Source organism: Ambystoma mexicanum, chromosome 6q, assembly GCF_040938575.1.
Source record: "Ambystoma mexicanum isolate Mex_15411 chromosome 6q, UKY_AmexF1_1, whole genome shotgun sequence".
NCBI classification, from domain to species: domain Eukaryota; kingdom Metazoa; phylum Chordata; class Amphibia; order Caudata; family Ambystomatidae; genus Ambystoma; species Ambystoma mexicanum.
The window spans coordinates 1,044,284,605-1,044,311,845 of NC_090937.1; the positions used below are offsets into that span (position 1 = coordinate 1,044,284,605).

A 27,241-nucleotide genomic window follows, 5' to 3' on the forward strand; every position below is an offset into this window, starting at 1 on the left:
ATCAATTGTTGCTGCAATAAACATATTTCATATATACCTATCATTCTAAGTGGACTTTGAGATTTTGCACTAACTTCTCACAGAGCAATGTAGTGATTATGTGAACTTGCATCCAGGCAGAGGATTCCGCATATAGGCAATATAAAAAGGGCAAATCCCAGAACTGGTTCCCTCTAGGATGCCATGCCATGCTCTGCCAGGAGCATTCAGTGGCGTGTTCAGACTCTTATGACTGGGATGGCCCAAGTGAAGCACTGACTTATGCAGAGGTGGCATGAAGTACGAGCACACACACACACATAGTGGCCATATCTTACGATCATGGGGTGGTACCTGGGGTGGCCAATCAGATTCCAGGGGTAGCACGCGCCACCCAGGCCACTCCCTGGATACGCTACTGGAAGCATATGCACCATCAATTCGCTGGGAATCCTGAAATAAATCCCATATAAAGAACTAGACTAAACACTTGATTGTGTGGCCTTAGGGCCAAGGTTGAGGCCTGAAAATAGCTTAACTACCAGAACAGTAAGTTGAAATGCCTTTTCAGTCCACTGGGAATATCAACATGGCTAGAAACGCCTTTCCCACGTGAAGCAAACCCTATAAAATATCAACTCTGTATGCGGTAGCATTATACCATACACATTCACATGTCTAGAAAACACGCCACAACTACAAAAAGAACACATCATAAAGTCTGAAAAACACATAACAAATGTTCTGTAAGCTCATTCACACATTCCTTCTCTTTACTCAAAAACCAAAGAGAGTGCACACTAACTGAAGAAAGGGGATGCGTCATTTACATCAATGAAATAATACACTGATAATACACACCTTAAAAACAACACAAACATATGAAATCATATGACATCCCTTAAAGCATCACACTACAAGTCTGCGGGCGGGGGCCGTTACGCCCAGCAGGTCTGACCATTTTAATTTTCTTTGTAAAATGTACTCAACTTACACAGTGATAAGTAGCTGATAACACCTAGCAGCAACGAGGAAAAAGTGTGCTGCTGGATGGTGTTTTTGTAGAATTAATAATTGGTGTCTTTACCCAACGGTCGTATTTCTAACGTTTATAACGCTTTTATTAACTTTTGGCTAAGGGGTTCTGCTAGACCACAGCACCCAAATTGCTAAATCACTGTAAGAGTAGTGATTAAAAGTCATAATGGTTTGTATAATGAATTAAGACATTCCCAAACGTGTGCTGCTGGCAGCTAAAACTGAATGAAAATTTGGGAAACTCCCCAAATCCTACAAAAAAAAATAAAACCAAAGAAGAAAATTAAAACCTAGACCAAATACCATAATAACTTAAGTATGAATAACGGAAAACCAAGGCTTCCAATACACGTAGCTCTTCTAATAAAAAGAGAACCACTGATTAATTGAGTAATTCAACTTTTATTATGCGACTTATACTAGAGAGCAGTCTCTAAGTGCTGGCCGGGGTTCTAACGTGTGTTGCTCTGCTTTTGCTTCCAAGACAAGCCCGTTGGCCCTGAGCTATGCTCTTGGCCATAGATGCACAAATAAGCATGTTTACCTAGTCATTAAAATATTGACACATATGCCAAAATGTTGAGTTATTTTTTGTAAACAAAATATCTTTAATATCCTTAAACAGATTATTAATATTTCCATTGATTGGGAGTATGAGAGAAACATGTCAAAGCTAAATCAAGCAGGGGTGGCTGGTAGGGCACTGTGTAAAAGGATCTCACATGAAGCTTTGGTTCTACCAGTCCCTTCCACAATTGCACATCAGCAACCTAAGCCATGTATTCTTCGTTCTCAGTGGGATCTCCCCCATCACATTTAGAGTATTTGAGACTAAGTAATCAAGGCAAAACATTGACCAAGGACAGCTGCAGTGGCAGAAAAAATGGAAATTCACACATGCTCAAAGCAGAGGAGGTGCTTCCAGTACCAAATAACAAAATTCAGATGTACATACATTGAAAATATGCTGAAAGGTTTGATGCATTCAGAGTTTATGGCAAATCAAATTAGGAAACTTACCTAGAGTAGACCTGTTCTTGCAGACTAACCAACAGTGATACCCAAACAGAGAGGAAAGACTGACCGAAAACATGGCAGCAGCAAAGAACAAAAACATGATGTGGAATTTGGCTTGGGTGTCCGGAAGGCCATTCTGCAAAGGAGAAAACAAGTTATGAGCAGCGGATAATACATCAAGAGGAAGAAATTGCACAGAATAGACAGAATGGAGATCAAAATGTATTTCAATAATAAAAGCAATTGAGTAATACTGGATAATCCAGAGGGTTTTCATCGATAGGTTTTTAACAGAGAGCGGGGTCAAAGTGCTCAGGGCAACTTGGGGTGGATAACTACCTATGAGGACCTGTGAAGAGTGTCTGTCGAGAAGAACCGCTGACACTGGCGAAGATACTGCTTTTTCTTACCAGTAACCAGCAATAATGATGCTATTACTGCAGGAGAGAAGGACTAATATTGGGCAGGTTGTAGGCAAGAAATCCATTGGATTCCTATTGCTTTACGTATATCTTTCAAAGCAGCGTTATTGGTACACAATTGTCTCTATGGCATCTCCCCCGCCTATCTAAAATCCATGATTCTTCCTTATCTTCCAACAAGATCTCTTCACTCTTCCCAGGCAGGGCTAGTGAGATCTTTATGCTTCAATCGAACCAATGGCTTAGGTAAATCCTTTCCAGTCGCCTCAGCCAACACCTGGAATTCTCTTCCTACTAACCTGATACTAGAGGAAAACCCTCTCAGTTTCCATCATAAGTTAGAAACCTTTCTTTTTGAATAATTCACTTCTGGATCTATCTTTCTGTTAGAGCCCTGTGTCTCATCTGTTTGAGTTTGTCTCACATGTGTTTATGTTGGCGTGCCCTGGTGCCTGTGGGCTCCGGTGGCTTATACATAAATAAATAATAATAAATAAGGGTTGGAAGGCATGACATTTGGCCAAGAGGTGGGCCTCCTGCTGAGACTTTATGTATTTCTTTTTCACAATTGGCAGCAAACCATGCCCGAGGCCTGATGCTTGCACCTCCTTCATTAACAGCAGAATTACTGTCAGAGGCATGGAAGGAACAGTATTCTCCATGACCCCAGCTAAACTGACAGCTGGACATTCCCTGCAGATGAGAGAAGCAACAAGGATCTCCCACAGCTGCGTTGGAGCAATGTCCTGGCATAATGATTGGTAAAAATGTTCTACAGTGGGTAAAGACGAACAGGAGGTTCCCTGGCTCTGGCTTCCTATAATATCTTTCAAGGATTTGTTACAATAAGACCAGACCTACGCGAGTATTTGGGGATGTGCTCTGAGGTCGTTTTCCTCATTCCTGCCTGGAAGTACTAGGCTTCTCCATGTTGGATCCGCCATCCCCACCTCCACCCGGTCCATGTCCTATATGGGCCCAAGGAGTTTGATTCTGCCACTCAACTGATTTAACAACCACATTGATTTCCTGGTTTATCCTGTATGGGATACATGCATCTACAATGACAATAAATGGCCAACACCCAGTCCTCTCACCAACGGTTTCCATCTCCTGAGGGATTGCCTTGGAGATAAACAGAACAGGATGTCACAGGAATTCCTTTCATTCAAAACTGCTAGAATAGTGGTTGTTTTATTTGTGGATGCAAAGTGTACAATTGCAGTTCAGTCACGGTTGTCCTCCCTGGCGGTGCTCAGTGTACCTCCTGCTCTGTTGTCCATTCTTGGGTCTTATTCATTTCCTAAATTCCCATGAAAACCATGGAAACGTGATACAGATGTGTGTTTTTCATTTGTCTGTGTTCAGGTAAATGACTACATTTCTGAACAATAATGATTTTAGATCAGCTGGCCACCTGGAGGTGTCTCTAGGCAAGACAATGAAAACCGCATCTTCAAGGGGTTACTGAATTTCACCCTGACTCCCCTGAAGGCTGTTCCTCACTTTGCAGCCCAACTGGAGGAGGGACCCCAAAAGATGACTGCATCACCCAAACTATGCCTTTGCTGTAAACCTCACTGATTTCCACTTCAATACCATGCACAGTTCAGCCGTTCCTCCATTGCCTTCAACGTCCTTGTCATTAGTGAAATGATGTAGTTGACTTTTAAACTGCAGATGTTGAAGTACGTTGTCACAGCCTCTGCCCTTTGGAATGAGGTTCCTGTTGAATTTTGGTGCATGTCTGATATACTTGTATTCAGCATTTGCGAAGGCTTTGAGAACCTACTTCTTTCCTTTGACCTATATAAGCTTCCTTGGCCATCTGCTCAATGTTCTCATTTAGGGGTAATGTGGGCCACCCATAGGCTAAACTGACATCTCTGCAGCAGGTGCATTAACCAATTGAGATAGATCTCGCACCAGGCTGGTGCCTATGGAAAGCACGTGGGGCTCAGGCAGGGTCTGTAACTTGTAAGGCATGAATGACTTGTGACTAGCTTTGCCTCAGCCCTGCTGGTCAATGACATAACTGTCCTATGTGGAAATTCGGAAATTTATAAGCAGATACATGGATAGTAACTCTAGAAATGTGCCAGGCATGTGGGGTGTGGGAAGGAGAAGTCATAAAGGTGCTGGAATGAGACCCAGGGCTGGATGTCTCCTGCAGCAATGCAAGCTTCACACAGGCCACCAGTGTTCATCATACCTGTGCCTGTTTATGAATGGGGGATAGAGTTACTCAGTGTTTGGTGCCATTCAGTAATTTAGTTTTCTACTTAGACAAGGAACACATGTCAGAGTGGTGAGGTGCCATTACTTACACTTCTGGGAAGTATAGGTACTGTCTCAAGGAAAAAGGTTATGACAATCCTTCTGTGAAATGCAGGTATTGGTACTGTGCTATTAAAAGTATGGCAGCAATTCTTAGACATCCTGAAGCTGATTAATGTAAGCAGCCTTGCCTAGAAGTAACACCTGTATTAATACAATTCTACCAGCCCTGCAACCCCCACCCTCCTTGTTCACTGTAATGGCACCGAATGGGAGACTTGATCGAAATCTTCGATTTTTTTATACGGATTCTGCCCTAAAATTAATGAATTGCACACAGCAATAAATGCAGCCTGCAAAGTGTAATTTGCAATCAGTATTTCTTTTTTTCACAAGACGTAGAAGACAGTGGAAGAGTACAGAGGAATATGCCTGGTTTGACTCTTTCGTTTTACCCTCTGCCCGGTGAATGTTTAAGGTTACATGCTGGTGACCCAACAGCAGGTAAGTGAAAAGGTTGGTGGTCCCATGCATGCAATCAGCATTTGGAATACAATGACCCAGGATTATACAAAGTAATACCAAAATATTGCACTTTCGATTCAATAAGAAGAGAGGTGCTTTGAACTGGTCCCGAAAATATCAGAATACACTGGGCCTCATTAAAACTTGCCGCTTCGGTAACAACGGTACCGGTAAGCTTACGAGCTCTGCTTGCGGGTGCCTTACCACCCGCCAGGTCTGACCTGGCGGGAGTACCGACACCCGCGAGCAGACCATGTCGGATGCACCGGCACCATTCATGAATGGTGCCGGTGCATCCGGCCTCCCCAGTCCCATTGAGCCCTAGTGGGGAGTAATCATTACCGGCACCCGGCAAAGGGGAATTACCGGGTCCACCGGGGCTGGAATGCCCCGGTAGAACCCAATTGCCAGGTGCCGGTAATTTCATGACTCCAGCGGCAGCCGTGGCAGTATTTACCGGCATGGCTACCGCCACAGTCATAATGAGGCCCACTGTAAGAAAAATCATGAAGAAACTGGCAATAAAGAGAAATCCAGAGACTTGCAAGGAAATCAAGGAATTTGATAAAAACATACAAATGTCGTCCTTTCATGCACTTATGGACAATTCCAAAACGGAGTGGTAATGTGAAGTGTAGAACTTAGGGCAATTTCCTTTACTCTTCACTTTTCCAATCCATTTTGGAAAATATAAATGTTGTCTGCAAGTAATGATTGGCAGAAAATTTTACAATGGATTCTTATTGAACTGGCCTGGTTTGACTTAGTGGAATTCAATAGGAATTATTTGATTTTCTGCCAGCTTCAAAATGCATGCTGTTGGAAAACCATGTTGCTCTTTGAAGGTAGAACAAGAGAGCATCAGAGAAATAATACCAAATGTATATTTCGTTCTATTTTTTTTTTAAAAAAATTTTTTATTGATAATTTGCAAGGACCTTTATGCAACAGAATTGTGTTTCAAAGCGCACAAGGCTAAATGGGAAGGGAACAGGAGAGATAACAGTGGTAAGAAACAAAAAGCAATAATTATATATATACGGTCGTGGTCCTACTGGGCCTTGTAGTATTCGGCCGTGCAAGTGCATTGATTAGAAGTGCGGGAGAGCGAGATGGAAAGGGGGAGCAGAGGAGTGCACAGGTGCTGGAGGAGGGAGGAGGAGCACCTCAGGCTAACTACTAGTACAAGCAGCTCTCAAGGATTTGGAGCCACCAGGCAGGGGCCTGCAGGGCAATGCACAGAGGGTGGGCGGCTGCTGGTTAATGGGGAGGAAGGTCTTGAGAGCCTGTGAGGTTCATGAGGATCAGGACACTGGTCACAGCGGCAGTGGGTTGATTAGCAAGGAAGGGAAAGAGAGAAAGAGGTAGAGAAGAGCAGTGTTTTGAGCAGTTTCTGGAACGTTAAGGCGGTCCGGCTAAAATCTGAGAGAGGCAGCGAGACTGTTCCAAAGGGAGGCATCAGCCGCAGAGAGAGATCATGCCCCCTCTGCTTAGAGAAACGTTTGACAGTCAGAAAGTTGGAAGTTTGAGATAGTGTAGTCCCATGCCCCAGAAGGCCTTGTGGATGATACAGAGGGTCTTGAGTGTGATCCTTTCAGCCACGGGGAGCCAGTGGAGATATTTAAAGCTCGAGAGCTACGGTCCCTGGGCTTGGATGCCCATACCCCACCTTCAAACTTCATGGAAACCCCTGACCATTAAAGGAAAGTGTAAAGAGCATACTGCTTGCTTTTATGCTTTACTTTGATGATCCAGTGGTTTACAAAATTACTCTTTATGCAGAGGTGGAGATAGAGGGTGCAGGGGGTGTGGTTGTTCCCTCCTGGAGCCACCCAGCTCTCTCTTTTTTTTAAACCAATTTTATTGATTTAAAATGTAAAACATACAACAAAACACAACATTTCCTTTTTTTTACAGTCAATAACCTTTCCATATATAGAGTCCACCATCAAGTCTTTTTTCCCACGTCAACGTCCCTTCACCCAAGACCCACCTCTTCTTCCCTTCCCTCCCCCTCCTCAGACCACCTGATAGCAGGGACGGGGTCTTCCCCAATTGCCTCACCCCCCTATTTGTGTCACCCCCAAAACCCGCGTCAATCTTCCATGTCCCACCTCTCCCATATCTTTGTGAACTTGGCCACGCATCCCATGTCTATACATAATCTCTTCTGATGCTTTACATTGGTCCATCCCTTCCGCCACTTTCTTAACACGGTACTTCTCACTCAGCTCTCTTGAAGCGTCCCCCCCCGCCCGCCGATTAGTCTTCACAATGCATGCATTTTGAATGCTTGGCAATGACTACTGGAGCAAAGCTGGAGGCAAGACAAGGGTAGCTTGGCAACCTCTTTCTGCTAGGCCAGGGATCAGACAGAGGTTACCAAAGCAACGCGTCTGATGCCCATTCAGTTCCTGCTTTCTACAAGGAGCCAGGAACCCTTGAGGAGAACATCAACATTGCGCTTTGGGAAAGGCACATTTAAAAAAAGGATAGTGTGTGTGTGTGGGTATGTGCGCGTGTAGGTGTGTTTTCTGTGTGTGTTTGTGTGGGCAGTTGATGTGGAGGTGATGGATGCTGAATGGATGTGTTTATATGTGATGGGACAATGAATGAATGTGTGTGAATGCAGGTGGGAGGATTCCCCATGAACACATGAGTACAGGGGGAAGTGGGGCACACTCATCTGGCACGGTGCTAAGGGTGAAGTGAGTGGCTGAAGTCGGGCTACTGCCCTGTCAGCATGAACGTGTTTCCTTCCAGAGTCATGGCATATATTATTGTATTGGTGCAGCCAGTGTAGCCATGTTTTCCTACAGTTGCACTGTATCTTTTTATGGCATTATGAGCTGAGCCACAGTGGGTATCCTTACATGAGGTTACTGGTCTCATGTGCATAGCCAAAGTATGGCATTTTTAATGGCAATATGAGCAAAGCCAAAGTGACTGTTCATACATGGGGATGCCGTCGTAGGCACAGCCGGCATGTGCGTGTTTTCTTGATGTGGCATGCCATTATTATTACTAGTGGTAATAAGAGCAAAGGACAAGCGAGTGTTCTTACATTTGGATACTGGCACAAATGGGCACAGCTAGCATGAAAATGCATCATTACACTGGCATAATGCTGCCATATTTAGTGCGCAAAGGCATTATAAAAATGTGCTGGAAAATGGTCATGTGTGCTGTTGGTGACCTGCCATACATTGAATATTTCCTTGTGTTAGACTCCAAAACCAATTGCAAATTGCATGGCTTTTTACCCACATTGTCACAAAAAAATGTGCTGAAAATTCGACCCTTTTAACCGATTATTTTAAAAGAATTACTGGAGGGAGAACCCTGCCTGCACATCGTTTGGTCGGATGGGGCTCATTCACTACGCTCACTCTCATTCCTAAATGTGTGTAAAAAAGGTTCCCTTCCCAATAGAAATAATCACCAGCAGCCACTAAATGTCCATCTCCTTTCAGGGGTCTCTAGCCCCCCTCCCCGAGAACCCTCCCCACCACCTGGCACCAGCACCTGCCTCTGCCACTGACCCTTTGTACCTAGTCTGACACCTGCTTCACTCAAGGAAACAACCTATTTCTCCATTGTTTATTCAGTAAAATAAACGGAGGCCTGTGGAACTTTGCAGTTGGCCCAGAATTAAACTATGCAGCAACACAGAGACAGTGGCACATACCTGAAGATTACTTTGAACTCAGCACTGACTTGGCTATCTCTAAAGAAGGGTGAAGTGGAACAGGGGACACCCTGTCGGGGGGTCTGAATTTGACACTGGCTCTCTTAACCACTGTGCCCGTCTAGAGAGCCAAGGGCAAGTCGGAATCGAAGAGGACGACCTGTTTTTCCTATTGCACTGGGGATCCTGCTTTGCCAAGGGAGTGGGGCCATGCAAAACAAAAGGCTCTGCTGGTTTTGCCACCATTCTGCAGTAAGACTGTTTCTTCTCCATTATCACGACGATGCTTTGAGTTCAGTGGTCAAGACTACCCTTGGAAAAGGTCAAAATAGATTAAGATGTCAACAAGGTGTTGAATATGCTCCTGTAATGACCAAATAACACCTACCATTCCCAGAAGACACCTCGAGTCATTATTATGATAATATTTGTCTGATATCCTTGACATTTCTGTACCAATGTATATTAAGACAAATGTAATTACACTCTTCTATCTGTATTTACCATTACAACCCATATATTGTGTAGCATGACGTTAAAAGGTATAAAAAGTGACAACAGTCACTCTCTGAGCTAGCGACAAGCCGCGGTCATTTATTCCCATTCTGAGTCCTATAGTCTAGACTCTCCTCCAGTGGCGTCAACACAGTCAAATGCCTGTGTAGCGGAAGTGACATCACATGTTTGAGTCAATCAGAGGAAGTGACATCACATGAACCCACCCACACAGTGTGATATTACAGGAACGGATGCCACATGACATCAAAGAACCAAACGCAAAAGTACAATAAGTGTAAAATAAATAACGGCACAAATATACCCTTTGAAATAAAGAGCATTTTAGTACCAAACATATAAATGCAGCACTAGGGTGCAGCTTTTGTGTGCCATGAGAGCAGCCAAGACATGCCAGGCCCCCACCCAGAACACAAATCGTAGAGCAGGTTCATTAGCACCAAATGGCAGTATATTATCATAGTCATATAGGGCCTCATTAGGACCCTGGCGGTCCTGTAATGAGCGGTGCCGGAACGGGACCGGCACAGTTAATTAAGGGCTGCCCTATTACGAGTACTGGTCAGACCAGGCGTCCTTAGCGGGTGCCGCTAGCAGTCCAGGGTGCTAACGGGCCCTATGTTAGCACCCTCCCCACTCCCATTTAGCCCTATGGGGCTCGAATGGGAATGGGGAATGGTTTTTACCGGAGCCCAGAAAAGGGCAATAATCGGGTCCGCCAAGGTCGGCATGACCCGGTTATTGGCCTTTTCTGGGCCCCGGTAAAAAATCATTAAGGGCATGGCTACCGCCAGGGTCCTAATGAGGCCTATAGTATGGTAACTGCCAGTAAAAACAAGCACAATAATATACCTACTTACAGCAATTTGAACACAGTGGCTGGATCCACGTAACGTTACATAGGCATACCAGGGACGCACGTGCAACTCGCGCACAAAAGACTGCTGAAGAAAGTACTCATTCAGATTGGACTTCCAGCAAGTGAAATGCAATCAAATACGTCCACAACCATTTACAAGACCACCCTCTCCAGCTGGCGCCAATCCCTTCTCTCCTGGATGGCGCTGAATGATTTTCCTCCCCAAAACATGTACACTTTGTGTGTCTACACCCTTCTTCTCCCTGACTAACAGACTGCCCTCGAAAATCTCCAACTGCTTGCCCTTCAGACATCAATCCCCGCAGCATGGCCACCTCAGGCCTGTCAGTAACATCGCTAACCGAGCTATGCCGAAGTTCGCCCCCACATCAGTGCCAAACTCAGACCCAGATTGCTTTAATTCATCAGGCCTTCTGCTCATCCCTCCAGATAAACATATTCTATGCGTCATTGCTCTGCCATTCTGTAATAGGTCTTGCCAAGAGTCTGCTTGTTCCACAAAAGCCTCCAGTCATATTTTGAATTATAAATAGAGACTGTCATTCTTACCAAATAATGGCCCTCATTACGCCTTTGCCGGTATCCTGGCAGTGATTCCGCCAGGATACTGGCAAAGGGTATTACCGTTACCGGCACTCAGTCTTGTGAAATGTCCACCGGATTACGATAAATCCACAATCCATGGAGTTCCATTGGACTCCATAGGGGGATTTGACGGTATTACCAGCACACTCCAGTTGCAGTTCAGCTGTAATAAGCTAACAGCAGTCCACAGTTGGAGGTTGAAGGATTAATTGATAGAATGGACAATCAACACTGCACAGAAATAAAAAAAGTGGAGAAGTTGAACCATTTCGGAATGGTGTGTTAGCGGAGAGGGGACCAACCTCAAGGGTTGCATCCCATAAACTGCAGCGGTAAAGTGTTCTTTTGGACAGGTTAGCAGGGGTGGCCTGGCCTACGGGGAACTCTGGAGATTTCCCAGGAAGCCTCTGCAACCTGGACCTCTTTTGTCTGGGTACTCTGATTTTCTGTTTCTCTTACACTGCTTCCCATGCACACTACCTTCTTCATTCCATCTCTGTGCCACGTCCCTTTTGGAATTTTCTTGTGGTAGAAACCCAAGCCCTAGTCCTAGGTCTTGTGCTTACTCGCACAGTGTAATATGGGCCACTTTGAACATTATTTCCCAGGTACATTTTGTACCAGGTACACCACTACTGGTTAGTTAGTGAAAATGTCTGCCTTGGAGGGGTTATTCAGTGCAAATATATTTGTTGCACTGGTTTGTCGGCGCAAATTTGCTCGGCAGCTTGGCATCAGTACAAATCTGCCCCAGGTTTTGCTCTGGGTATATGTTTTTCTGTGTAAAATGTGGAATGGTTTTGGATTTAAACACAATTATTGTTTTTTCTCCCAAAACTGAATTTACACTGAGTCACATCTGATATACACACAGCCTCATCATGAGTTTGGCGGTAACCCTTAAGTGTGGCGGTAAAGCTATTACCACTGCATTGAAGGGTCCGCCAAATTACGGGTTTGGCTGCATTTACCCCCAGCTCAGAGCTGGGGGTAAATGCGCTTGGAAAATTCCTATTTGGGTCCAATGGATCCAATTGGGAATGGGGAATTACTGTTACCGCCAAACCTGTGATCCGGCGCTAATAGAGGCAGAGGGTTTGGCGGTAACGCTATTAGCCTGGGGGGTAAACCCGGCAGTAATACCACTGGGATACCACCCAACTGGTGATGAAACCCACAGACTTCTATGCCTGGAATGAAAGACCCCCAGACAACTTTGATCTACGCTGTCATGCCTATTATAGGCACAAATTGAACTAATTCCTACAGCTGTATTTCTACGTTTGTGTAACCCAGCCTCCACCTGATAAAAATCATGTTATGACGGACGTTCTGAAATTAGACCTGTGCTAAATAATGTATCCCTGGGACCTCATCAAAACAACTTTCCACGATTTTTGCTAGTGCAATTGTTAGCGATATTAGCACTTTGTATTAGCTGAGGGGGCACTGTTTATTCACTAGCGCAAACATTGCCCTGATGCAAAAATGCACCAAAGAAATACCTATTTGCACCAAGGAAGTTTCTGCCCTAGTACAAATATCTTGCAAAATTGCACTTGCATTGTTGTAAAGTTTCTGTAACGAGGCCCCGGATGCATTTAAACGACTCCATAATATCCACTCTTTCCCTCCTCACACCCAGAATATACATATATCAGTATGTGAATACTCCCTACGCACCATATTTGACCTCTTGACCGTTTCTATTTCTATCAGATGTGCACTGCTGAACTAGGGTCAACTTCATTTTTTTTCTGTTAAGCTTTCAATTTGAATTCCATCTGTCGCCAAATATCTTATAGTTCCATCGCCCTATTGCAAGTTCAAGGGCAACAGGCCCTTCTCTCCCTTCTGCCCTTTCCTTCCTTTTTTAACATCCCCGTCCGTAAATCAATTTCTGGAGTTCCTCCCTTTACCATCCTCTGGCTGTCCCCAACCTCCTGCCTGTTATCCTTCGTTAACTAGTCAATCTGGCCTCATCTTGCCATCACCTAGAAGCAGTTCAGTGTGCAGGGCAAACAGTATCAGTAACAATAAACACAAAATTGCGCTGGTGGCTTTGTGCACTGCCTCAACACGGAATTCTAAAATATGAAGGCACTTGATTTGATAAGTAAAATTCTCCCTGGAATTTACTGACTTCCAATATCCTCTCCTCCATCCTTTAGCACTTTCCTCCAATTACACAACCTGAATGTTTCCATTTTGAAAACATTTATTTTACACGCTCTCACACTTAAAATATTCTTAAATTCCTCTCCATTTCCCTGACTATTTGCAAACACCAAACCTGTTTTTGTATATTTGCATTCTACAAAGTCGCTTTTGTGCATCTTTGTAACATCACTGATAAAATGTACCTGCCTGCTAGAATAATTACCAATCTATCTTCTTGAAGTGCTTCAGCTGCACCTCGGTGCACGTTTTATGGCTGGTGAGATAGCCGGTGTGCAAGGTTTCTGATATTTTGAGAAGACATCATGAAGGACGATTGCATACACTACTGAAGTTGATGTTTCAAATATGATCAATTCAAATTGTACATACAGGCATCATCTACACCAGACAAATAAAAACAATAATCTGGAATGTTTTCTGTCTTCGACCATGTTTTAGGTTAGGCTGGAGCAAAGCTTGCTCATTGATGAAGATACATGGGGCTTGGTATCAGTCAACTGCTCCGTCATAAATATTGAGGGCATCCTGGAGATAGCTATGTAGCAGCTGTAGTCATTTTGTAAGAGCGAGTGGAGCTATGCAACATACGATTGGTGCCAGTACCGCATGTCAAGAGAAGAAGATGAAGGGATTCCATCACCTATCTGGTTTGTGGCCCTTTATTCTATTCTTTATCATTCTACTATTTATATTTATATTTCCCTCTATTGCTCTTTACAAGTGATGTCTATATATTCTTTACCTACTACTGAATTGATAACGATGCTCTTCAACCTTCAGGCATTTGGCCGTTCAATCTCGCGCATGTTGTTTACAGACCCGTGTCATCAGACCCATGATGCGCACCAATTATCTACTTCTTGAGAACGCATGCGTGGATACCTACCGGCTACCACACATGCCCGTTCGCACGTCAGCATCCCTTGCAGTATTTAAGAGCATCATCATGAACGAACCACATCCTCCTCTCTTGGGATGAGGCTCGCCATGATCCACTTGTTGAAGTGCTCACACCATACTCAGTAAGTGTTTTATTGGTCTAATGACACCGGTGTCATCCGGACCTTTTTAACTACTACTGATCTCCTCCTTCACTCTCTTTTTATGCAGAATTATTTACTAGCACGAACCGCATGCTTTCTTTGACTCAGTCAATACACCGCTCACCAGAACTCGCTTAGAATTGAATGTGTGGGGCTCATTACACGGTAGGGGGTAAGGGTTTGCCGGTACTGGTATTTTACCGGTACCGGTAAATCCTTACCGCCTTACTGCGAGGTGCCTTTGCGGGTTGGGGAATTTAACGCCTGCTTTTTGCAGGCGTTAAAAACCAACCCGCAAAGGGACCAGTGGAGCTAATTACGGTACCGCAATTTGCGGTACCGTAATTAGCACCTTCCCCATTTCCATAGAGCCCTATGCGGCAAAAATGGGAATGGGGAAGGGCAATGGTGGAAGGGGGAATTACCGCCCCGCCAACCTTGGAATGGGGCGGTAATTCCCCTTTCCACCAAGGCGGTGCCGGTATTTTACCGGCATGAACCATGGCGCTAATAGCGCCATGGTTCACCGCCTTCCGTGTAATGAGGCCCTAAGTGTTGATCTAACATCGTCACTTTTCTCTACACTGACATCTGGAGTGTATTACTTACTTTTCGCATTATTTACGCAGTGCGGACGAATACGTTTCCTCTTTAAAGCACTTACTACCTTTTTGGACATCATGTATGTTGCAACTATGCTTACTACATAGTTGGTAAGTGGCAAGTTACTTGCTTTAAATTGCTTTTAATTGCTATGCTTTATATTTCTATACAAAAACTGCAATTTGTTCCAAACTTAATTAGACAACTGGCTCTGTTGAAAAATGACTCGATGATTGTAATCTGTTCTTTTCTATTCTCCATGACTATTGATCTGACTGGACCTAGGTTTACTTTTTCAAACAAACTGAGCTACTAGGGACTATCCCAGCCTCCTCTTGACTAATATTCTAATGATATTTATGATTTAATGTTTTTGAATGTTTTCATTAACTATTGAATTACTTGCTAAAAAATGTTATAAAAGATATTGAGTTGTACCTCTTTCTTTCTTTTTCTAGATTTGATTGTGAAAAATGATTTTGCCCCTGATAAGAGTTTTTACTCGAAACGCGTCGGGCTCAGAGGTATTGGACAATAAATGTTTTGTTTGTTGTCTATATAAGTTTTGTGAACTTATTATCCACTCTGAATGCTCCACCTATCTAATTGTTTATTGTAAAAAAATGTGTTATGAATTTTAGTAATACAAAATAGAAGAAAGTTATTGATCTGCTCCGCAGATACTAGACAGTGTGCAGGGGACAGGAGTTCCTAAATTTTTAGGAACAACCACCTCTTGTCCTACTATCTCTTCCAACCTAGTTGCCAATGTTGAGCTTTGTGCCCCCGCACCTCAAACTATTCCTAATCCTATTAAGATTACTATACAATACCCTAATACTCTTTCTTTAAAACACAGGTGTGCCTAGTGTTCTTGCATTTTTTTCTTAACAAGACATAATGTAACCATCAGAATCCCCATTCAATACAGCTATAAACGGTGTAAAACCGGTGAAGGGTTCAAGTTGGAGGATGGTTCAGGAGTACGTCCCTTCAACAAATTGTTGAAGCTGAATTTCCAGTGGTGCCTAATCCCACCACCATTTTATGTCAATATACTTGATGCTATAACCCACTTCATTATGATAGATCTCAAGAATGCTTTCTTATCCATCCCATTACACTCTCTCAGTGTCTCATGGCATTTATTTACTGTGGGCAAAGATTTCAACATACTAGGTTACTGAAGCGGTATTGTGAATCCCCAGACATCTTTAACAGAGTATTGCAAATGGATTAGGGAAACATACAGGTACAAAGCTAAACTAAACTAAAGCACAGTGATTAAATATGTAGATGACCGTTTGGTTTGCAGCCCAACAGAAGAGCAATGTAGAGAGGACTCTGGAAAACTGTTAACTTTATTGGCAGAGACAGGGTACACAGTGGACAAAGAAAAATTACAGTATTGCCAGAAAGAGGTAGTGTACCTAGGGCAAATAATATCCTCAGCAGCGGGGAGAGTAACACCAGAAAGAGCAACAGTAGTTCAGAACACACCACAGTCAACCATAGTCAAGCAGATGCAGCCGTTCCTAGGTTTGTGTAACTACTGGACGGCCTCGATATTTGACTATTCCACCTTCACCAGACCGCTGTTGCATGGCCTGAAGGAAGCACAAAAAATGAAGGGACCCCTTGTCTGGACAGAGGAGATGACCACAAGCAATATTTCTTGTTCTCACATTCAAATGGTCAAGTGATGATGGCTTTCCTCACTCAGCAGACATCGATGGGACACAAGCTTTTGGCTTACTACAGCGTACTGTTAGACCCCAGGGTCATTTTCCATGTGACCAAGTGTTGGCAGCAGCTAATTCCGCAATACAGAAGTCCTCTACAATAACAATGTTATGATGTCTACCCCTGGAGCACCAGGCCAGGCCCAGCACCCCCGGAAGCAGGCATCATGCCCTCGGGTAAAAGCCCAGCGGCCCCTTATAGGGGCTCTTTAGACTCAGTCCTGGCGCCTTTGGCGCCAGGCTCATGTTGGACATCAGACCTGGCGCCATAGGCGCCAGGCTCATAAAGGGAGGTGTTTTGTGCACTTACCTGATGCAGACCATGCTGCACGCTTCAGGCCTCCCTGAGACCGGAAAGGGACTATTTTTTCATAGGGACTATTTTTTCACTCGGGCGTGGCCAGGGAAGGATACATACCTGGGACTTCTTTGGAGGCTATTTAAGCTACGCCCAGACAGCAGCTCATGCTTCGCGTTGTTCTGCTTCCTGCAGCTTAACGCTCACTGTGTCTGCTCCTGCTCCTGGACTCCAGCCACACCCGCCTCGAACCTGGAAGACCAGCAAGGAAGGAAGAGAAGAGAAAGGTGAAAACCAAGGACTATTTCAAACTTCTTACCTGCATCCGGAATCTTTTCGCCAGCATCCCTGAAGAAAGACTTCCATTTAAAAGCATTGCGTTGCTCGCTGCAGCGCCACGCTTCACTCACCTGTCCTCGAGACATCTCCCGGCTCCATCGCGGCTGTCAGCATCGGACGCCACATCTCTGCACCTAGGGGAGAGAGGAAGAAACAAAAGGTGAGCAGAAGGAACACAGAAGGAAAGCCTGATTAACAGCCATAATACTTACCGGCTTTTCTTCCACATTTCGGGTTGGCGCCGCCCCATTGGCAGGTACCGTACCCCGGCCCCTATGGGGAAAGGACAAGAGACATTTCTGGGGAATGATAAGGACATTTAGAGGGATCGCCCCCATCACTACTCACCTCGGCAGTTTAACCCCTCGACGCATCGCCTTCATTCTGCACCTGAAATAAAGGACAGATCACAGGTTAGAAAGACAACATAAAGGGGGCCTCACTTGAACTTTGAACTTTCATACTTACGGCGCATCGCTCAGGAAAGTCAAGTGGATTTTGCCAGCGCCATTCTGAAAACCAGCGAAGTAACTGGACGAACACGCGCCCCTGCACCAGAAGCAGGATGGAGAGTTCATCCTTCCAAACCATAAGGTGAGCTTCAACCGGGGTTTGGAGGAAGTTAGAGAGGAACGAAGGGGGAAGGGGGAAAGGGGGGAGCTAGCACACTATTCTGCAGACTGTTAATCCCCTTTCTCATCTGCAGAAGGATATTCCTACGGGCCAGGCAAGCACGATTTGGGGTCCTGTCCAATCGGTGTTCCGGGTCCTGCGCATCACGCTAGAAGAGGCCACAGCAATCCAGACTAGACCAGCGCCCCCGTGTGAACCAGGTGAGCATTACAGAACGCAAAGCCTTCCTACAAATTCCCTCCCAGGCGCTATGGAAACTTCCGAAACTGACCAGTTGGCCCAATTACTGGGGGAATTACGGGCCGAAGTACACGCCGCTCATCAAGAGACTAGTGCCCTCAGGAGGGAAGTGATTGTAATAAAGGATAGAGCAAATGACCTGGCTACACAGCTTTTGCAAGGTCAAACTGGACAAACTCCTTTACCCGGTTCCGGTGGGAACCCCGCTCCTGTGGTTTCCAGTAACCCGGTGCAGATTAATCTACCTGGAAACATGCCGCTGGCCCCACCTGAACGCTTTGCTGGGGACCCCAAACGATTCGCCGTATTCATGAATCAGTGTCGTTTGCACTTCCTATACAGACCTGGGGCCTTCCCTAATGATCAGACCAAGGTAGCCTTTGTGTTGTCATATCTCAGCGGCTGTGCTGCCGATTGGTCAGTCCCACTGGTAACTCAAGATGACCCGATTCTTCGTGATTTTCAAGGATTTCAAACAAGCATGGAAAGGTTATTTGCTCAACACTCCCAGGGACAGGCTCTGGATGACGAACTTCTATCTCTGCGACAGGGCAATCAAGACCTTCTATCCTACATTACAACCTTCAATAGACTAATTGTGGAAACTGGTTGGCCAGAGGATAAAAGAATCACGTTATTCTATCGAGGTCTACGCGGAGAACTTAAAGATGTCCTGGCACAAGTTGTAAATCCGCCCCAAGAATGCACTGAATATATAGACTTAGTGGTCCAATTGGATCACAGGCTGCAAAACAGAAAAGCAGATCGGTCCAAGTTTGGAACCCGGGTGTTGGCCAAGACCCACGCTAACCCCAAGGGGGCTGATGCCTCGGAGCCTATGCAAATCGGAGGTGTTAAAGGACCCCTAACTCAAAAAGAACGGGAAAGAAGACGACAGATGGAATTATGCCTTTATTGTGGGTCCTCTGGACACTTTCTGCGAGATTGCCCGGTTAAGCCGCCCAAGAAGGTGGTAGGAGCCGCTGATAAAATCCATGGAAACTCTGTATCGGGAAACGACCAAGCCCGGGAAGCGTAGGGGTCCGCTTGCCGAGCTTTAAAACTAACACTCAGACCTCGCATTTCATTGTGCCAATGGTCCTCGTAGATCCGGAACAGCTTAAACGGCTGCATGCTATAAAGGCATACATCGATAGCGGGGCTATAGGAAACTATGTGGATCGAGAATTGATCTCTAGGATAAACCTCCCTCTGCGTCCTAAAACCAACAAAGATGTCATCACCACAGTAGATGGAACCGAAATTGCCTCTGGACCGGTAACAATTGTAGGTCCGGATGGCCATCGGGAGGCAGTTGTGTTTGATGTAATCAAGGCTCCACAGTTTCAGCTTATTCTCGGAATCCCTTGGTTAGAGACACATAATCCTCAAATTGATTGGCGAACGAAGAGAATAACCTTCCCGGATTGTGCACAAACCTGCTACCCAGAAAATCCAAAGATTAATCTAGCATCAGTAACCTCTGTCCCCGTGCAACTACCTCCAGAGTACCAAGACTTTCAGGACGTCTTCCAAAAGGAACAGGCCAACACGTTACCTCCCCACAGATCGTACGATTTCCAAATTGATCTGGTGCCCGGTGCACAACCCCCTTGTAGCAGGATTTACGCCCTTACTGAACCAGAGAATCTGCATTTGAGACAATATTTAGATCAATACCTCGCCAATGGTTTCATTCGCCCGTCAAAGTCCACGGCATCCTCAGCTTTGTTCTTCGTGCCTAAAAAAGTAGGCGACCTTAGAACTTGTATCGATTACCGTGCATTGAACCAGATAACTGTTAAAAATCGTTACCCTCTGCCTCTGATCCCTGAACTCCTTGACCAGGTGAAGGACGCTTGCATATACACCAAGTTAGATCTCCGGGGGGCTTATCATCTTGTACGAGTAAAAGAAGGCGACGAATGGAAAACGGCCTTCCCTACAAAATATGGACTATTCGAATACCAGGTGATGCCTTTCGGGTTGTGCAACGCGCCTGCAGCCTTCCAATTCTTCATGAACGATGTTTTCGGGAACTCATTGATGTCTGTGTTGTCGTGTATATCGATGACATTCTTGTGTACTCCTCTTCGGAATCTGATCACAGAAAGCATGTCAGGGCCGTCCTAGAGAAACTGCGCCAGCACAAACTGTTTGCCAAGCTAGAAAAATGTGTTTTCCATACCACCGAGGTTGAGTTTCTCGGATTCATCCTGACACCTAAAGGGGTCCGAATGGATTCACGGAAAGTGGATGCCATCCTCAAATGGCCATCACCTAGTTCGGTGAAAGGTGTCCAAAGCATGCTTGGTTTTGCCAACTTTTATCGCAGGTTTATCCTGGAGTTTTCACGTGTGGTGCAACCCATCACTGCACTCTTGCGAAAAAATAAACGTTTTGAATGGACCGAGGAAGCCGAACAGGCCTTTCAGGAGTTGAAACTAAGTTCATGTCCACACCTATTTTGAAGCACCCGCGTCACGATCTCCCATATATAGTCGAAACCGACGCGTCCAGCTTAGCCATGGGAGCTGTCCTGTCTCAGAGAGATCCTGAAACCAACCAACTGCACCCCGTAGCATTTTGGTCCAGAAAGTTCTCGCCGCCGGAGATAAATTATGCGATCACCGATAAGGAACTATTAGCCATTAAGTCCACCTTCAAGGCTTGGCGGCATTATCTCCTCGGCGCCCGGCATACCATCACCGTGATCACTGATCACCGAAATTTACAATAATTAAAAACTGCCAAGGCTCAATCGTCTTGACAGCTCCGATGGGCTTTGTTCTTTGCTGAGTTCGATTTTGTAATCACCTACCGCCCCGGCTATAAGAATGGTAAGGCGGACGCTCTATCCCGAATTGGAATGGAAGAAATAGACACAAACTCAGAACCTGTGCCGATAATTCCCGAACAAAGAATTTTGGGGATAACCACTTTACAAACCCTTGAAGACATTCAAGCACGAGTGAAAGAATTCCTGGACTCTTCAGCCTTGCAGGATTGGATCAAAAGGGGGTCTAACTTTTCAGTCAAGGATGGCTTACCTTACTTCCAAGGACGCTTATTTTTGCCAGAAAAGGAATTGCAAGAACTGGTTATTTCCCATCATCATGATACCCTGATGGAAGGACATCCTGGCATTGCCAAAACAGGGGAAAAGGTTAAAAGACAATTCTGGTGGCCTTCCTGGCGAAAGGATATTAAATCTTTTGTGATGTCCTGTGGAGTTTGTGCCCAAAACAAAAGTCAAAAGACAAGACCCGCCGGTCTTCTTCAGCCCTTAGACATTCCACCAGCACCTTGGCACACCCTGTCACTAGATTTTATCACAGACCTGCACTCTTGTAATGGTTACAATACTATTCTGGTCGTGGTGGATTTATTTTCCAAAATGGCCCACTTTATTCCGTTGAAAGGATTACCTTCAGCCTTTGTTCTTGCCAAAGAATTCCTCGAAAATATCATCCGTTTGCATGGATTCCCGTCCATACTAGTCTCCGATCGGGGAAGCCAGTTTATTTCTCATTTTTGGAAAAAGTGTTGTCAACTGGCACAAATCGACGTAAGACTCTCGACCAGCCACCACCCACAGACCAATGGTCAGACGGACAGAACGAACCAGACCCTTGAACAATATCTACGATATATGTTGCACCAATCGGAGGGTAATTGGAAGGACATTTTATGGGTGGCAGAATATGCATACAATAACTCGATCACCCTCGTACTTCAGACTTGGACTCACCTCTGAACCTTGAAATGCCCGCAGTGGACCATTTGCATTCTACGATTACTCAAGCTTCAAGGATGCAACTGCACATTTGCAACATGCGAAAGGGAAATACAAAAAGAATGCGGATCTGCATCGAAGAGAGGCGCCTCCATACCAAATAGGGGATCAAGTATGGTTGGCTACCAAACACCTATCACTCAAGGGGCCTCGAACTTTTAATCCAAGGTATTTAGGCCCTTACTCGATCAAAGCTATAATCAACCCAGTGGCAGTCAAGCTTGATCTACCAGCTAACATGTGGATTCACCCCGTTTTTCATGTGTCACTTTTGAAACCAGTGCACCCAGGAACCAGATTAACAAAGCCACCAGAACCGATTCAGATAGATGGGGAGCCTGAATTCGAGGTGAAGAACATTTTGGATTCTAAGATCTCAAAATCAAAACTTTTCTATCTAATTGATTGGAAAGGGTACGGGCCTCAGGAAAGGTCTTGGGAACCCAGTGATCACGTACATGCACCTCGGCTGGTAAAAAGGTTCCATCGGAATTTCCCAAACAAAGCGAAACCTCCAGAAGGAACGTCCTTGGGAGGGGCCTTGGGGGGGAGTGCTGTCATGATGCCTACCCCCGGAGCACCAGGCCAGGCCCAGCACCCCCGGAAGCAGGCATCATGCCCTCGGGTAAAAGCCCAGCGGCCCCTTATAGGGGCTCTTTGGACTCAGTCCTGGCGCCTTTGGCGCCAGGCTCATGTTGGACATCAGTCCTGGCGCCATAGGCGCCAGGCTCATAAAGGGAGGTGTTTTGTGCACTTACCTGATGCAGACCATGCTGCACGCTTCAGGCCTCCCTGAGACCTGAAAGGGACTATTTTTTCATAGGGACTATTTTTTCACTCGGGCGTGGCCAGGGAAGGATACATACCTAGTTGGGGAAGGATACATACCTGGGACTTCTTTGGAGGCTATTTAAGCCACGCCCAGACAGCAGCTCATGCTTCGCGTTGTTCTGCTTCCTGCAGCTTAACGCTCACTGTGTCTGCTCCTGCTCCTGGACTCCAGCCATGCCCGCCTCGAACCTGGAAGACCTGCGAGGAAGGAAGAGAAGAGAAAGGTGAAAACCAAGGACTATTTCAAACTTCTTACCTGCATCCGGAATCTTTTCGCCAGCATCCCTGAAGAAAGACTTCCATTTAAAAGCATTGCGTTGCTCGCTGCAGCGCCACGCTTCACTCACCTGTCCTCGAGACATCTCCCGGCTCCATCGCGGCTATCATCATCGGACGCCACATCTCTGCACCTAGGGGAGAGAGGAAGAAACAAAAGGTGAGCAGAAGGAACACAGAAGGAAAGCCTGATTAACAGCCATAATACTAACACGAACACGCGCCCCTGCACCAGAAGCAGGATGGAGAGTTCATCCTTCCAAACCATAAGGTGAGCTTCAACCGGGGTTTGGAGGAAGTTAGAGAGGAACGAAGGGGGAAGGGGGAAAGGGGGGAGCTAGCACACTATTCTGCAGACTGTTAATCCCCTTTCTCATCTGCAGAAGGATATTCCTACGGGCCAGGCAAGCACGATTTGGAGGTCCTGTCCAATCGGTGTTCTGGGTCCTGCGCATCACGCTAGAAGAGGCCACAGCAATCCAGACTAGACCAGCGCCCCCGTGGGAACCAGGTGAGCGTTACAAACAATGGGCGGCCCTATCAAATTATATGTCGAACATGCAGTTTTCACCATTTTAGAGAAATCCAAGTCCACCCTTACCACACAGAAGGCGTCAGGATGCAAGGTGATCCTGTCGAACCCCTCCATTTACATTGATAGGTGTCACACAGTGAACCTCACAAAATGCATTGCATTGCAGAACCTGTACAGCTAGATGATTCAGTACATGATAGTGCAATATACAAGGTGGATAGAGGTGATGGTACCCTGTCAGGGAGGATGCACTTGAGGAAGGGGAAGTGCTCTTCATTGATGGGTCATCAACTATTGATCAGAGCATAGGTGATAGGCCCATGGGTGCAGCAGTAGTGAGCCTCGTAGTTGGAGACTATGAGGTGATGATCAAAAAGAGTTTGCCTCTGCATTATCCCGCTCAAGCAGCAGAACTCATAGCACTCATAGAGGCAGAGGAAATGTATAAAGGGTGTTACGTCTCCATTTACTCAGATTCAGCATATGTCATGTCTACTGTGCTCTGTGGTTTGTCAAGATGGTGCAGGAGAGGGTTACAAAAAACAGATGGTTCATCCATGCAGCATGCAGCATTACTGTCTAGATTAATTCAAGTAGTGACACTGCTCTTAATAGTTGCTGTGGTAAAGTGTGGAGCCTATACCAACAATACAGACCCAATATCTTATGGAAATGATAGCAGCAGACAGAACAGCCAAAGAAGCAGCATGCCCTGAAAGTACCAGACGCCGAGATGGCGACTGACATAGTATTGCAGCAGGCAGAGTTGCCAGCCCCATACAATGTATTACCACTGACACAGAACTGCAGGGATGAGCACCACAACAAAATGTATGGATCAAAAGAGGGTGCTCCTTATCCCCCGCCGATTTAATTTAGAGACAGCATATCACAGGAAAAGCAATAATGCCCCAGAAATTGCTTACAGTTGCCCTAAAACAATTGCACTACCCCACAGATGCATCTAAACAGTATATTGCAATGCATGTACAAGAGAACTGATTTGTTTCTCTAAGAACATGTAGATAATTTCTCAGTGAACTGTACTATGTACCACCTGTTTAGTATAGGCCACACCCTTAAAACATTGGAGGTAACCTTGTACCGCACCTCCCGGCTCTTTGGGACCTCCATATCAGGTATCATTATTTCATTGTTGTAGTGTGCTCATTCTATCGATGGCTTGAAGCAGGACCCTGTGCCCACCCTGATGCCAAATCAGCAGTTATATATTTAGTGCACAAGGTATTTCCGCACTGGGGAATATGTGATGCCCCGAAATCTGACAATCGGACACACTTTGTTAATGAATTCTTCGAAGAAATGACCTCCCTATTAGGTATAAAGCACACAATGTGCTCTGTCTATCACTTGCAGGCAATGGGGTTGTATAGTGCCTTAACAGTCTATTAAAACAACGCTTAGACAAAATGTGTCATTCTTTGAGTATGGATTGGCTACATAGCCTTCCCATTGCTTTGTTCAGCCTTTAGAATCAGCCAGGCAAAAACCACCACTTAACAACTCACAAGATTGTACCAGCAGGAGACTCTATACACCAATCACACCCATACACACAGCCTCTGAAGCTCACACAGCAGCTGAAGCATTAAGGGATGAGTTTGATGGATATCCTATGAACCTAACAAAATGTTTTAAAGTTATATCTCAAAAGCTTGAACCAAATCTGCAACAGAGGGCTTCATCAGACATCAACAACACAGCATCTCTGAAGAAACCACAGCTCTTCCCAGGTGATCAAGTGTTTGTGCAGACATTTGTAAGAAAGTGGAACAAAAGAAGATTCCAAGGGCCTTACGAGGTCATCTACAGTACACCCACTGATGTGAAGGTTAAAGGACACACAACTTGAATTCATCTAACAGATGTACTAAAGGACAGCAGCACAGACCCTTCTCCACAGGAGCAGGACATAAAAGGGTGGGATAGCTAGAGATGAGTTCTATTATTATGTTATTGACATTTCTGAAATCAGTGCGTCCTTTCGGATGAGCAAATGCTAATCCTTCTTCACAGCCTCCAGAAACAGCAGATAAAGTTAGGAGAATTATGTTGTGTATTGGTTGTCTCTCTCTCTCTCTCTTTTCCTTTCTCTTTTTATGACAATAATTATATGGTTGGGGACTGCAAAAAGGGAATATAATGATACTGAAATAGCATCTGGATTAGGAAATGGTAGTGTTTCCATGACCAGAACCAAAAGGTACACTGTGGATCAGGAGATTCTTTCAGACAGTATTTCGGATGTGCATCACCCTGACACAGACAATGGGCCTCATTACGACCCAGGCGCTAAGTGGTTAACGGCGCCATAAAAGGCTGCGGCGCCATTAACCACTTAGCGCCTTACTACGAGGTCCCTTTGCGGGACCCGACAAGGAACCTCGCAGGCAATTACGGTACCGCAATTTGTGGTACCGTAATTGCCGCCTTCCCCATTCCCATTGAGCCTTATGGGGCAAAAATGGGAATGGGGAAAAGGCCATGGTGAAATGGGGAAATACCGCCCCCGCCAACCTTGGAATGGGGCAGTATTTCCCCATTTCACCATGGCAGACTCGTTACAACACCGGCACCAACCATGGTGCTAATAGCGCCATGGTTTAACGCCAGTGTTGTAATGAGGGCCAATTTATGGTACAATCACATGCGGGAAATGGGAAGAAGGAAGTCAAACAACTCCTGTTATATTTGTTCTTTAATACCCCATGCAAATGGCACACCCAGACTGTTTATTCCCAAAGAAATGCCACCTCTAATAGCACAATGTTTAGTGCACCTGGCCCTGGCCCTACGTAGGGTGCGTGGGTTGCTTCATGGACATAAGGTTCAAGCAACTGTGCTAGAAGCAGACAATAGTGACTGTTCTGAGAATAACGGGCAGGAGCAGTGCAGAATAAGACCCCAAATACATCTGGAAAGCACTGTTTTTCACAATAATAAGTGGGTTGAGGGACGAATGGGGTGCAGAACCGTAGCACTGCTGGGCTTTTTGGAGGAAGTAGTGGCACATATCAATTACACCTGTTATGCTGTGGGGCGATGATATATGAAAAAACTGACCTGAATAAAGCAATATGAACCTCCCATTAAAGCACAGATACGTATACAATTCCCCTTGTGTTTCAGGGGCAATAGCAGTATGCCTGTTGGTACAAATGGACGATGCAATGGAACACTTGATATTCCAGACCTCAATAGAGGAACTGCAGCGCTCACAGAATTTTTGTGGACATGTGGGAGCTTTGCATATGTCCAGCTCCCACCATTTTGGAAGAGGGTCCGTTCCCTAACAACTTTACATTCTTCTGTTCTCATTGTGCCAGATGGCCATCTCACATGGTGCTGCACTTGACACTCTCATCGATCTCCAAACAGGTTTGATGCTGCATTGCACCAGTAGCGCTCATCGCTGCTTCAGCTCGAATAACAACTCACCACTGAGGAAGCCTTTGAACCACAGTTTCTTCGAGCAATGCATCGAACCGCAATGACCTTCACATCGACCAGACCTAGACCTGCTCTGAAAGCATCATGTCACACATTGACTCAGAACCAGCAGTGAGCATCATCTTGAACCAGCTTGACCGTAGAACCGACCCTGGTGAACTCATCAAACTGCACTGCTTGAACACTGAATAAAATTGCACTGAGCTATGATTTGAACCTAACTCAATGCTGATTTGCTGCCTGGATTAACATGACTCACTGCATTGGAACCTGGGTTTGACCTGCAAGGACAGTGCCTAGATGCTTTGTTCGACACTTTGTTGAAA

The 27,241-nt window shown here is 45.4% G+C and overlaps 1 protein-coding gene across 4 annotated transcripts in view; it reads right to left on the minus strand.

Annotated features, from left to right (window-relative positions):
* ZDHHC2 (zinc finger DHHC-type palmitoyltransferase 2) overlaps positions 1-27,241 on the minus strand; it is a 1,080,498-nt gene that overhangs the window by 401,477 nt on the left and 651,780 nt on the right. For all 4 annotated transcript variants that reach the window (XM_069631585.1, XM_069631586.1, XM_069631584.1 and 1 more), the window contains one exon: positions 2,038-2,170. In XM_069631585.1, coding sequence (XP_069487686.1) covers positions 2,038-2,170 — 133 coding nt within the window. The remainder of the gene's footprint in view (positions 1-2,037; positions 2,171-27,241) is intronic.